Source organism: Bos mutus, chromosome 8 (genome assembly GCF_027580195.1).
Source record: "Bos mutus isolate GX-2022 chromosome 8, NWIPB_WYAK_1.1, whole genome shotgun sequence".
Taxonomy (NCBI): domain Eukaryota; kingdom Metazoa; phylum Chordata; class Mammalia; order Artiodactyla; family Bovidae; genus Bos; species Bos mutus.
In genome coordinates, this window is record NC_091624.1 from 28,804,271 (window position 1) to 28,817,388 (window position 13,118).

General features: G+C 39.7%; 1 protein-coding gene and 1 non-coding gene across 3 annotated transcripts in view; one reads left to right on the forward strand and one right to left on the reverse strand.

Moving 5' to 3' along the window:
- The window catches only part of CENPP (centromere protein P), a 237,069-nt gene that overhangs the window by 217,541 nt on the left and 6,410 nt on the right, over nucleotides 1-13,118 (reverse strand). For both annotated transcript variants that reach the window (XM_005901835.2, XM_070375280.1), the window contains exon 2: nucleotides 880-1,061. In XM_005901835.2, the coding sequence (XP_005901897.2) occupies nucleotides 880-1,061 (182 nt within the window). The remainder of the gene's footprint in view (nucleotides 1-879; nucleotides 1,062-13,118) is intronic.
- On the forward strand, nucleotides 10,197-10,303 carry LOC138989068 (U6 spliceosomal RNA). Its single transcript, XR_011465301.1, has one exon. It is a non-coding gene; the product is annotated as a U6 spliceosomal RNA (small nuclear RNA).

The following is a 13,118-nucleotide window of genomic DNA, read 5'->3' on the forward strand; positions in this document are numbered from 1 at the left end:
GGGCACAACTCTACAAGGATATAGAGAAAAAAGATGAGAGTAAACTAATTTTATAAGATGAAAATCAGATGGATCAGCTGGATATTATGTGAAAAATTGAAAGTAACCTGGCAGAGCCAGGAAAATTGAAATCTAAATCAGCAATAGGAAAAGCTCTGAAACAAGACCATTCTAAATGCATTCACTCTCGCTCTCCCCAGTCAGGAGAGTTATTTTTGTACGAATCAGGAAGCATTTCCTGAAATGATTTCTTCTTCTAAACAAAGATCCCAACATACAACTGTAGAGCTGAATTAGCTTCTTTTTACTTGTTAGCGTATCACAGATTCTTAGTAATATAGCATTAGTCACTGGGACCAGAAACCCTTCTCTGCCAAATGATCCAGTTCTTGAAATATCTGAGTATGAGAGATGACACACTTCTCATATCAGTAGTGAACAACAGCTAAGATTTACAAACTAATAGTGCTGTTTTCCTTAAAATCACTTTTCTATGTTACTTGACTACTCAGGTACATAACGAGAGACCATGTCTTCTTTAATATCTATGTCAGGCAGCTTTTAAGAATATTACACACGCTGTAAAGTTCAATAGGCACCTGACAAACAAATTTACCACAACCACACATTCAAATCGTTACCTTGGAGAATTTATTTCAATGATAAGAAAACTAATTTTCTATGCATAATAAGGTAAACCTCAATACTACTTCCTGATTGAAATTAATGCTTACTCTGGAAATTCCCTGGGAGTCTAATGGTTAAGACTCAACACTTTCACTGCTGTAAAATCAGGATCAATCCCTTGTTGGAAAACTAAAATTAATATTCTGCAAGCCATTTGGTGCAGCCAAAAGAAAAAAAAAAAAACCTGCTTACTCTTTTCTGCCATCTCAGTGTTAGTTAGGTCTTCTGTGTTCTTGCAGTAATTTCTTATACTGATACCAGTAAGTCTACTTAGAAATTGAAGTTCAGATTCTAAACTTCCAAGATGACTTCTCAGATCTTTTGACAATCCCCATTCTTCAGAATCTGATTGGTGTGTTTCTTGAAATGATTTCCTAAAAAGCACAAAACACAAATAATTACTCCAATGAAGAAACTACTAACAAGTGTTTCAACTAACATCTATAAATTTCTTCAAATCATTTCCATTTTATCTTTCTTATTCTCTTCCCATTAAAACACTAGTAGGAGTTTTCTTAAAATGAGTGTGGTTATTAACACTGCAGCCATTAATCTCAATATAAAACATCCTAACCAAGTTAGAGGTGCCAAGAATACACAGAAGAACTGTACAAAAAAGATCTTCACGACCCAGATAATCACGATGGTGTGATCACTCACCTAGAGCCAGACAACCTGGAATGTGAACTCAAGTGGGCCTTAGGAAGCATCACTATGAACAAAGCTAGTGGAAGTGATGGAATTCCAGTTGAGTCATTTCAAATCCTAAAAGATGATGCTGTGAAAGTGCTGCACTCAATATGCCAGCAAATTTGGAAACTCAGCAGTGGCCACAGGACTGCAAAAGGTCAGTTTTCATTCCAATCCTTAAGAAAGGCAATGCCAAAGAATGCTCAAACTACCACACAACTGCACTCATCTCACACACTAGTAAAGTAATGCTCAAAATTCTCCAACCCAGGCTTCAGCAGTGCGTGAACCATGAACGTCTAGATGTTCAGGCTGGTTTTAGAAAAGGCAGAGGAACCAGAGATCAAATTGCCAACATCCGCTGGATCATGGAAAAAGCAAGAGAGTTCCAGAAAAACATCTATTTCTGCTTTATTGACTATGCCAAAGCCTTTGACTGTGTGGATCACAATAAACTGTGGAAAATTCTGAAAGAGACAGGAATACCAGACCACCTGACCTGCCTCTTGAGACACCTCTATGCAGGTCAGGAAGCAACAGTTAGAACTGGACATGAAATAACAGACTGGTTCCAAACAGGAAAAGGAGTATGTTAAGGCTGTATATTGTCACCTGCTTATTTAACTTATATGCAGAGTACATCATGAGAAATGCTGGGCTGGATGAAGCGCAAGCTGGAATCAAGATGGCTGGGAGGAATATCAATAACCTCAGATATGCAGATGACACACCCTTATGGCAGAAAGTGAAGAAGAATAAAGAGCCTCTTGATGCAAGAGGAGAGTGAAAAAGTTGGCTTAAAGCTCAACATTCAGAAAACTAAGATCATGGCATCCGGTCCCAACACTTTATGGCAAATAGATGGGGAAAAAAGTGGAAACAGTAGCTGACTTTATTTTGAGAGGCTCCAAAATCACTGCAGATGGTGATTGCAGCCATGAAATTAAAAGACACTTACTCCTTGGAAGGAAAGTTACAACCAATCTAGATAGCATATTAAAAAGCAGAGACATTACTTTATCAACTATAGTCCACCTAGTCAAGACTATGGTTTTTCCAGTAGTCATATATGGATGTCAGAGTTGGAGTATAAAGAAAGCTGAGTGCAGAACAATTGATGCTTTTGAACTGTGGTGTTGGAGAAGACTCTTGAGAGTCCCTTGGACCGCAAGGCAATCCAACCAGTCTATCCTAAACGAGATCAGTCCTAGGTATTCACTGGAAGGACTGATGTTGAAGCTGAAACTCCAATACTTTGGCCACCTGATGCAAAGAGCTGACTCATTGAAAAAGACCCTGATGCTGGGAAAGATTGAGGGCAGGAGGAGAAGGGGATGACAGAGGATGAGATGGTTGGATGGCATCACTGACTCAATGGACGTGAGTTTAGGTAAACTCCAGGAGTTGGTGATGGACAGGGAGGCCTGGCATACTGCAGTTCATGTGGTTGCAGAGTTGGACACAACTGAGCGACTGAAATGAACTGATCCAAGTTATAATACCATACTTCTATATATTAGAAACAACTTAAAATAAACTAAGATCATGGCATCTGGTCCCATCACTTCACGGCAAAGAGATGGGGAAACATTGAAAATTGTAAGAGACTTTATTTTCTTGGTCTCCAAAATCACTGTGCACAGTGACTGCAGCCATGAAATTAAAAGATGCTTGCTCCCTGGAAGAAAAACTATCACCAACCTGGACAGCATATTAAAAAGCAGAGACATTACTTTGCCAACAAAGGTCCGTCTAGTCAAGGCTATGGTTTGTCCAATAGTCATGTATGGATGTGAGAGTTGGATCATAAAGAAGGCTGAGCGCCAAAGAATTGGTGCTATCGAATTGTGGTGCTGGAGAAGACTCTTGAGAGTCCCTTGGACTGCAAGGAGACCCATCCAGTCCATCCTAAAGGAAATCAGTCCTAAATATTCATTGGAAGGACTGATGCTGAAGCTGAAATGCCAATATTCTGGCTACTTGATGCAAAGACCTGATTCATTGGAAAAGACCCTAATGCTCAGAAAGATAGAAGGCAGGAGGAGAAAGGGCCAACAGAGGATGAGATGGTCAGATGGCATCACCGACTCGATGGACACGAGTTTAAGTAACCTCCAGGAGTTGGTGATAGACAGGGAAGCCTGGAGTGCTGCAGTCCATGGGACCGCAAAGAGTCGGCCACAACTGAGTGAACCGAACTGATAAAATAAATTATAATAGGAATACTTTGCAGAATTAAAATGTCTGTTTAGGTTGGAATATTTTAAGTGTTCTAACCTAAGTATCTGCTATCCCAGGACGTTGCAAACTATTTAAAAAGATATGATGAAATAATAAATCTTTTGCTTCTTAAACAAGTGCAGTATCAGAGGGCATTTTATAGTAAGAAAGATATTCTTGGGACATTGAAGAGTATGGGGGTAAAAATTCCAGAGGAATAACAAACAGCATGATCTCTAAACAACACTGTAATCAGATATTTTTCATTAAGAATATGTAGCTCTATTTTCCTTGAAAAAGAGTAAAATTTCAGCAAATAATTGCATTAAATTATATTTTATTTTTTGTAATCCTTTATTGCCATCATGCTCTCAGCCACATTTTTACACTGTTGACTTCCACTGTCTTACAACATACTTTCCTTGCCTTCTGGGGCATGATTATCTTGATTCTCATTTTACATCTTGGGTCTCTTATTGTCCATGCATCTTGTCTCCAATGTCAGAAGAAAATCTTCTAAATCTTGCCTCTGGTCTTCGAAATATGCATCCTCTCATTCTAGAAGAATGTTTGATGATTAATCTCAGTTCTTTCAGGCCAGTACTTGTAAATCAGACTTCCAATCATCTCTCTTCTATCTGCAAGGTAGATTGAACTTGATATCGTTCAGTTGCTCAGTCATGTCCGAGTCGCTGTGACCCAATGGACTGTAGCACGATAGGTTTCCCTGTCCTTCACTATCTCCCAGAGTTTGCTCAAACTAATGTCCATTGAGCTGGTGATGTCATCCAACCATTTCATCCTCTAACAGACTCTTCTCCTCCTGCCCTCAATCTTTTCCAGCATCAAGGTCCTTTCCAATGTTGGGTTGAACTAATATGTCATTGTAGTTTTGATTTGCATTTCTCTAATAGTAAGTGATGTTGAGCACCTCTTCATATGTTTATTAGCCATCTGTATGTCTTTTTTGGAGAAATGCCTATTTAGGTCTTTTGCCCACTCTTTGATTGGGTTGTTTGTTTTTCTTCTATTGACTTGTATGAGCTCCTTGTATATTTTGGAAATTAATTCTTTGTTAGTTGTTTCATATTGATTATTTTCTTCCAATCTGAGGGCTGCCTTTTTACCTTGTTTATAGTTTCCTTTGCTGTGCAGAAGCTTTGAAGTTTAATTAGGTACCAGTTATATATTTTTGCTTTTATTTCCATTATTCTAGGAGGTGGGTCATAAAGGATCTTGCTATGATTTATGTAAGAGCAAGCATCTTTTAATTTTATGGCTGCAATCACCATTCACAGTGATTTTGAAGTCCAAGAAAAAATAAAATCTGTCCTTCCAATGAATACTAAGGACTGACTTAAGTAATGTCTCTGCTTTAAAACATGCTGTCTAGGTTAGTCATATCTTTTCTTCCAAGGAACAAGCCTCTTTTAATTTCATGGTTGCAGTCAATGTTCACAGTGATTTTGGAGCCTAGGAAAATAAAGTCTCTCACAGTTTCCATTGTTTTCCCATCTATTTGCCATTAAGTGATGGGACCAGAAGCCAGGATCTTCATTTTTAGAATGCTGAGTTTTTAAATCAGCTTCTTCACTTTCCTCTTTCACTTTCATCAAGAGGTTCTTAAGTTCCTCTTCACTTTCTGTCATAAGGGTGGTGTCATCTGCATATCTGAGGTCACTGATACTTCTCCCAGCAATCCTGAGTCCAGCTTGTATTTCATCCAGACTGGCACTTTGCATGATGTATTCTGCATCTAAGTTAAATAAGCAGGGTGACAATACACAACTTTGGCAGACTCCTTTCCCAATTCTGAACCAGTCTGTTGTTCCATGTCTGGTTCTAACTGTTGCTTCTTGACCTATATACATGTTTCTCAGGAGGCACGTAAAAGCAGTCTGGTATTCCCAAGTCATTAAAAATTTTCCAGTTTCTTGTGATCCACACAGTCAAATGCTTTTGTGTACTTAATGAAGCAGAGTATTCCAGTCCTATGTTGCTTCAGTCCTGTCTGACTCTTTGCAACCCTATGGACTATAGACCACCAGGCTCCTCTGCCCATGGAATTATCCAGGCAAGAATACTGGAGTGTGTTGTCATACTCTTCTCCAAGGGATCTTCCTGACCTAGGGATCAAACCTGCGTAACATCTATGTGTATTGGCAAGCAGAAGTAGCTGTTTTTCTGTAATTCTCTTGCCTTTTCTATCATCCAATGAATGTTGGCAATTTGATCGCTGGTTCCTCTGCCTTTTCTAAATCCAGCCAGTATGTCGGGAAGTTCTCAGTTCACATACTGCTGAAGCCTAGCTTGAAGGATTTTGAGCATTACCTCACCAGCATATGTGCTTCCTTGGTAGCTCAGTTGGGAAAGAATTTGCCTGCAATGCAGAAGACTCTGATTTGATTTCTGGGTTGGGAAGATCCCTTCAAGAAGGGATAAGCTACCCACTCCAGTATTCTTGGTCTTCCCTGGTGACTCAGATGGAAAAGAATCCGTCAGCAACACAGGAGACCTGGGTTTGATCCTTGGGTTGGGAAGATCTCCTGGAGAAGGGAATGGTTACTACTCTAGTATGTGGCCTGGAGAAATTAACCAGAAATTTAATGATCCTTTTATGCAACCAATCTAGAGAAGAGCATAGGTACTCACTTCAGTATTCTTTTCTGGAGAATCCCATGGACAGAGGATATTGGCGGGATACAGTCCACGGGGGTTGCAAAGAGTTGGAAAACTGAGTGACTTTAACTTTGCTAGCATGAGAAATGAGCATAATTGTATGGTAGTTTGAACATCCTTTGGCACTCTGTTTTTTTGGGATTGGAAAGAAAACTGATTTTTACCAGTCCTGTTCCACTGCTGAGTTTTCCAAATTTGCTGACATGCTGAACACCGCACTTTAACAGCATACTTATAGGATCTGAAATAGCTCAGTTGGAATTCCAGCGTCTCCACTAGTTTTGTTCATAGTGATGTTTCCTAAGGACCCCTTGACTTCACATTCCAGGATGTCTGGCTCAAGGGGCCCACCTTTGCATGAAATGTTCCCTTGGTATCTTCAATTTCCTTGGAGAGCTCTAGCTTTCCTATTCTATTGTTTTCCTCTATTTCTTTGCATTGTTCGCCTAAGTAGGCTTTCTTATCTCTCCTTACTATTCTCCAGAACTCTGCATTCAGATGGGTATATCCTTCCCTTTCTTCCTTGCCTTTGGTGTCTCTTCTTTTCTAAGAGAAAATAGCACTATGTCATTTGAGAGTGAATACTCTCTTTTTTTCCCCATTGTTTCCCCATCTATTTGCCATGAAGTCATGGGACTGGATGCCATGATCTTACTTTTCTGAATGTTGAGTTTTAAGCCAACTTTTTGACTCTCCTCTTTCACATTCATCAAGAGGCTCTTTAGTTCTTTTTCACTTCTAACAGAGTTTTGCCAAGAGAATGCACTTGTCATAGCAAACACGCTCTTCCAACAACATAAGAGCTACACATGGAGATGGAGAAGCTCTATACAGTCAGCAAAAACAAGACCAGGGTTTGACTGTGGATTCAGATCATGAATTCCTTAATGAAAAACTCAGACCTAAATTGAAGAAAGTAGGGAAAACCACTAGACCATTCAGGTATGACCTAAATCAAATCCCTTACAATTATACAGTGGAAGTGACAAACAGATTCAAGGGATTAGATCTGATAGACGGAAGGCCTGAAGAGCTATGGATGGAGGTTCATGACATTGTACAGGAGGCAGTGATCAAGTCCATACCCAAGAAAAAGAAATGCGAAAAAGCAAAATGGTTGTCTGAGGAGGCCTTATAAACAGCTGAGAAAAGAAAAGAAGCTAAAGGCAAAGTAGAAAAGCAAAGATATATCCATCTAAATGCAGAATTTCAAAGAATAGCAAGGAGAGATGAGAAAGTCTTCCTCAGTGATCAATGCAAAGAAATAGAGGAAAATAATAGAATGGGAAAGAGTAGAGATCTCTTCAAGAAAATTAGAGATACCAAGAAAACAGTTCATGCAAACATGGGCACAATAAAAGACCTAACAGAAATAGTATGGACCTAACAGAAGCAGAAGATATTAAGAAGAGGTGGCAAGAATACACAGAAGAACTATACAAAAAAGATCTTCATGCAAGAAATCTTACTGACCTAACAGAAGCAGAAGATATTAGAAGAGGTGGCAAGAATACACAGAAGAACTAAACAAAAAAGATCTTCATGACCCAGATAACCATGATGGTGTGATCACTCACCTAGAGCCAGACATCCTGGAACGAGCAGTCATGTGGGCATCAGGAAGCATCACTACCAACAAAGCTAGAGGAGGTGATGGAATTCCAGTTGAGCTATTTCAAATCCTAAAAGGTGATGCTGTGAAAGTGCTGCACTCAATATGCCAGCAAATTTGGAAACTCAGCAGTGACCACAGGACTGCAAAAGGTCAGTTTTCATTCCAATCCCAAAGAAAGGCAATGCCAAAGAATGCTCAAACTACTGCACAGTTGCATTCATCTCACACACTAGCAAAGTAATGCTCAAAATTCTCCAAGCCAGGCTTCAATAGTATGTGAACCATGAACTTCCACATGTTCAAGCTGGATTTAGAAAAGACAGAGGAACCAGAGATCAAAGTGTCAATATCTGCTGGATCATTGAAAAAGCAACAGAGTTCCAGAAAAACATCTACTTTGGCCTTATTGATTACACCAAAGCCTTTGACTGTGCAAATCACAACAAACTTTGGAAAATCCTTCAAGAGATGGGGAATACCAGACCACCTTACCTGCCTCCTGAGAAACTGGTGCAGGTCAAGAAGCAACAGTTAGAACCTGACATGAAACAACAGACTATTTCAAAATTGGGAATTGAGTACGTCAAGGCTGTGTATTGTCACCCTGCTTATTTAACTTATATACAGAGTACACCATGCAAAATGTCGGGTTCGATGAAGCACAAGAAGGAATCGAGACTGCTGGGAGAAATATCAATAACCTCAGATACACAGATGACACCACCCTTATGGCAGAAAGCGAAGCACAACTAAAGAGCCTCTTGATGAAAGTGAAAGAGGAGAGTGAAAAAGCTGGCTTAAAACTCAACATTCAAAAAACTAAGATCATGGTATCCGGTCCCATCATTTCACGGCAAACTGATGGGGAAACAATGGAAACAGTGAGAGACTTTATTTTGGGGGGCTCCAAAAATCACTGCAGATGGTAACCACAGCCATGAAATACAAGACGCTTACTCCTTAGAAGAAAAACTATGACCAACCTAGAGAGCATATTAAAAAGCAGAGACATTACTTTGCCAACAAAGGTCTGTCTAGTCAAAACTATGGTTTTTCCAGTAGTCATGTATGGATGTGAGAGTTGGACTATAAGAAAGCTGAGCGCCGAAGAACTGATGCTCTTGCACTGCGGTGAGGAGAAAACTCTTCAAAGTCCCTTGGACTACAAGGATATCCAATCAGTAAGTCCAAGGAAATCAGTGCTCAATATTCAGCAGAAGGACTGATGGTAAAGCTGAAGCTCCAATACTTTGGCCACTTGATGTGAAGAACTGACTCCTTGGAAAAGACCCGGATATTGGGGAAGATTGAAGGCAGGAGGAGAAGGGGACGACAGAGGATGAGATGATTGGATGGCATGACCGACTCGATGAACACTGAGTTTGAGCAAGCTCTGGCAGTTGGTGATATACAGGGAAGCCTAGTACGCTACAGTCCATAGGGTTGCAAAGCGTCAGACACGAGTGAGCAATTGAACTGAAAAAAGACTCATTCATAATAGTAATTTGTTTTGAACAAAATACCATTGGTCCATTGAAATTAATGATGTTATTTTGAATGAACTGGGGTTATGGGCTTTATGGTTTTGTAGTTTATTATTTGCATATTTGTTTTAGTAGCATATATTTTTTGTTCAAAACTAGGTGTTCACAAGAAGCTTTTTTTCCTTCAAAGCAAATCTACCCAGAGACTTCAGTTTAAAAGTCGATGATCTAGGATTCTATGAAGATGGCAAAGTAGGAAGAACCAGTAATCTACTCCCCAGTCAGGCAGCAATTGCAAGGCAGAATCTGTCTAATATAACTTTTTTAGAACTCAGGAGACTACTGAATGCTTGCAACCTCACAGAGAATGCTTTAAGGTAAATAAATAAGGTACAATAAATTTGGGGCAATTTCAGCTCTTAGTACAGTAAGTAAGTACCCATGCCTACTTGAAAAACATGGCAGGGTGCTGTGCACATATTCTGGGAGCAGTGTGCATACAGCTTAGGGGAGCAAGGGTGGGCAAAAAAGGACTGTCCCCCAAATACTGGGTACATGTGCTCCAATTGCTGATTGCTGCTTCTGATCACATAGATGCAGACAAAGAGGTGGGGAGTTATTGTTTCAAGCCCCTACCCTCTGACTGAGATAACTTTAAGGATACTAAAAGAGCTGCTGCATTTTGTTTCCCATCTTCATTATCTTACCTTTTTAGGATTCAGACATTAAAGACTAGGACATGCAAAAATCCAACTAAATATATGGGAAAAATTAGAAAATGATGTACATACTGAAGGAAAAGCTCAGAAAAGACATAATTAGTGCTCACTTTGGTGGCACAAATGCTAAAATTGGAACAATACAGAGAAGATTAGTAATCCCCTTGCACAAGGATGACATACAAATTCGTGAGGCATTCTATGTTTTTTAATGATATGGCTCAATACAGTATAAGGCACAAATAACAAAAAGAAAGTTAAAACAGTAACAAAAAAGTATAAATATTGGGGAAGGGGGGAGAATCTGATTTCCAGAGTTACTACAGTATTAAATTAAAATGTCCAGTGTTCAACAAAATATCACAAAGCATACAGAAAGAAAAAAAAAAAAAGTATGGCACTCTCAAAGGAAAAAAAATATTCAAATGAACCTGTCCCTAAAAAAAGACTTATTGGCAGATATATCAGACAAAGACTTTAAAATAGAAGTCTTAAAGGTACTCAAAGAAATACAGGAAGATCTGGAGAAAGTTAAGAAAATGACGTGTAAAAAGAAACCAAAAGAATTTCAGGAGCTGAAAACTATAATAAATAAAATGAAAAATTCACTAGAGGAATTGAAATGCAGATTTAAGAGTAGAGAAGCATCAATCAGTGAACTTGAAGAGAAGATAATGGATGTGGAGATTGAGGAACAGGAAGTAAAACACTGAAGAAAAGCGAACACAGCCCAAGGGACTAGTGGGGACACAACCATAAGGACCAATGTATGCATCATGGAAGTACAGGAGGAAAAAGCAAGAGGAAAAGGGGAAGAGAGACTATTTGAAGAAATAATGGTGAAAAATGTTGATATTTGACGAGTGACATGAATTCAAAAAGCTCACCTAATTCTACCAAAAGTTTAGAGAAGAGCTAACACATATCCTGCTTAAATCCTTCTAGAAAATTGCAGAGGAAGGAAAATTCCCAACCCATTCTACAAGGCTGCTGCTGCTGCTGCTTAGTCACTTTAGTTGTGTCCGACTCTGTGCGACCCCATTGATGGCAGCCCACAAGGCTTCCCCGTCCCTGGGATTCTCCAGGCAAGAACACTGGAGCGGGTTGCCATTTCCTTCTCCAATGCATGAAAGTGAAAAGTGAAAGTGAAGTCGTACAGTCGTGTCCGACTCTTCACGACCCCATGGACTGCAGCCCATCAGGCTCCTCCGTCCATGGGATTTTCCAGGCAAGAGTACTGGACCATCACCCTAATACCAAAACTAGACAAAGACACCACAAGAAAATTATAGGCCAATATCACTGATGAACATAGATGCAAAAATCCTCGACAAAAGTCTAGTGAACAGAATCCAACAAGACATTAAAAGATTATACAGCATGATCAAGAGGGCTTTATCCTGAGCATGCAAGAATTTCATCAATATACATAATAAATCAATCAATGTGATATACTATATTAACAAACTGAAAGATAAAAACCATATGATTACATCAATAAATGCAGAGAAAGTTTTGAAAAAATTAAACACCCATTTATGATGAAAATTGTCTAGAAAATAGGCACAGAAAGATATACCTCAACATCATAAAGGCCATATACATCAAACCCACGGCGAACATTTTTCTGAAAGGTGAAAAACTGAAAGCATTTCCTCTAAGATCAGAAACAGGGGTGCCCACTCTCGCCACTATTATTCAACATAGTTTTGGAAGTCCTAGTCACAGAAATCAGGAAAGAAAAAGAAATTAAAGGAGTCCAGATTGGAAAAGAAAAAGTAAAACTTTCACTGTTGGCAGATGATATGACACTATACACAGAAAACTCTAAGGATGCCACCAGAAAATCACTAGTTGCTGCTCAGTTGCTCAGTCATGTCCAACTCTGAGACCCCATGAACTGCAGCACACCAGGTTTCCCTGTCCTTCACCATCTCCTGGAGTTTGCTCAAACTCATGTTCCTTGAGTTGATGATGCCTTCTAACCATCTCATCCTGTCACCCCCTTCTCCTCTTGCCCTCAATCTTTCCCAGCATCAGGGTCTTTTCCAATGAGTTGGTTCTTTACATCAGGTGGCCAAAGTATTGAAGCTTCAGCTTCAGCATCAGTCCTTCTAGTGAATATTCAGAGTTGATTTCCTTTAGGATTGACTGGTTTGATCTCTTTGCAGTCCAAGGGACTCTCAAGAGTCTTCCTTCTCCAGCCCTACAGTTTGAAGACATTGATTCTTCAGTGCTCAGTCTTCTTTATGATCAATGCTCATATCCATATATGACTAATGGAAAAATCACAGCTTTGACTATGCAAACCTTTATAGGCAAACAGCTGTCTCTGCTTTTTAATATTCTGTCTAGGTCTGTCATGGAGAAGGCAATGGCACCCCACTCCAGTACTCTTGCCTGGAGAATCCCATGGATGGAGGAGCCCGGTGGGCTGCAGTCCATGGGGTCGCTAAGAGTCTGACACAACTGAGCAACTTCACTTTCACTTTTCACTTTCATGCATTGGAGAAGGAAATGGCAATCCACTCCAGTATTCTTGCCTGGAGAATCCCAGGGACGGGGGTTCCTGGTGGGCTGCTGTCTATGGGGTCGCACAGAGTCGGACACGACTGAAGTGACTTAGCAGCAGCAGCAGCAGCAGCAGGTCTGTCATATCTTTTCTTCCAAGAAGAAGTATCTTTTCTCTTTTTTTTTTTTTTGCAAGTGTCTTTTAATATCATAGCTAAGCACCATCCACAGTGATTGTGATTGTGGAGCCCAAGAAAATAAAGTCTGACACTGTTTCCACTTTTTTCCCATCTATTGGAATGAAGTGATGGGATCACATGCCATGATCTTAGTTTTTTCAATGTTGAGTTTTATGCCAGCTTTTTCACTCTCCTCTTTCACTTTCATCAAGAGGCTCTGTAGTTCCTCTTTTTTTTAAGGGTGGTATCATCTGCATATCTGAGGTTATTGATATTTCTCCCAGCAATCTTGATTCCAGCTTCTGCTTCATCCAGACTACATTTTGCATGATGT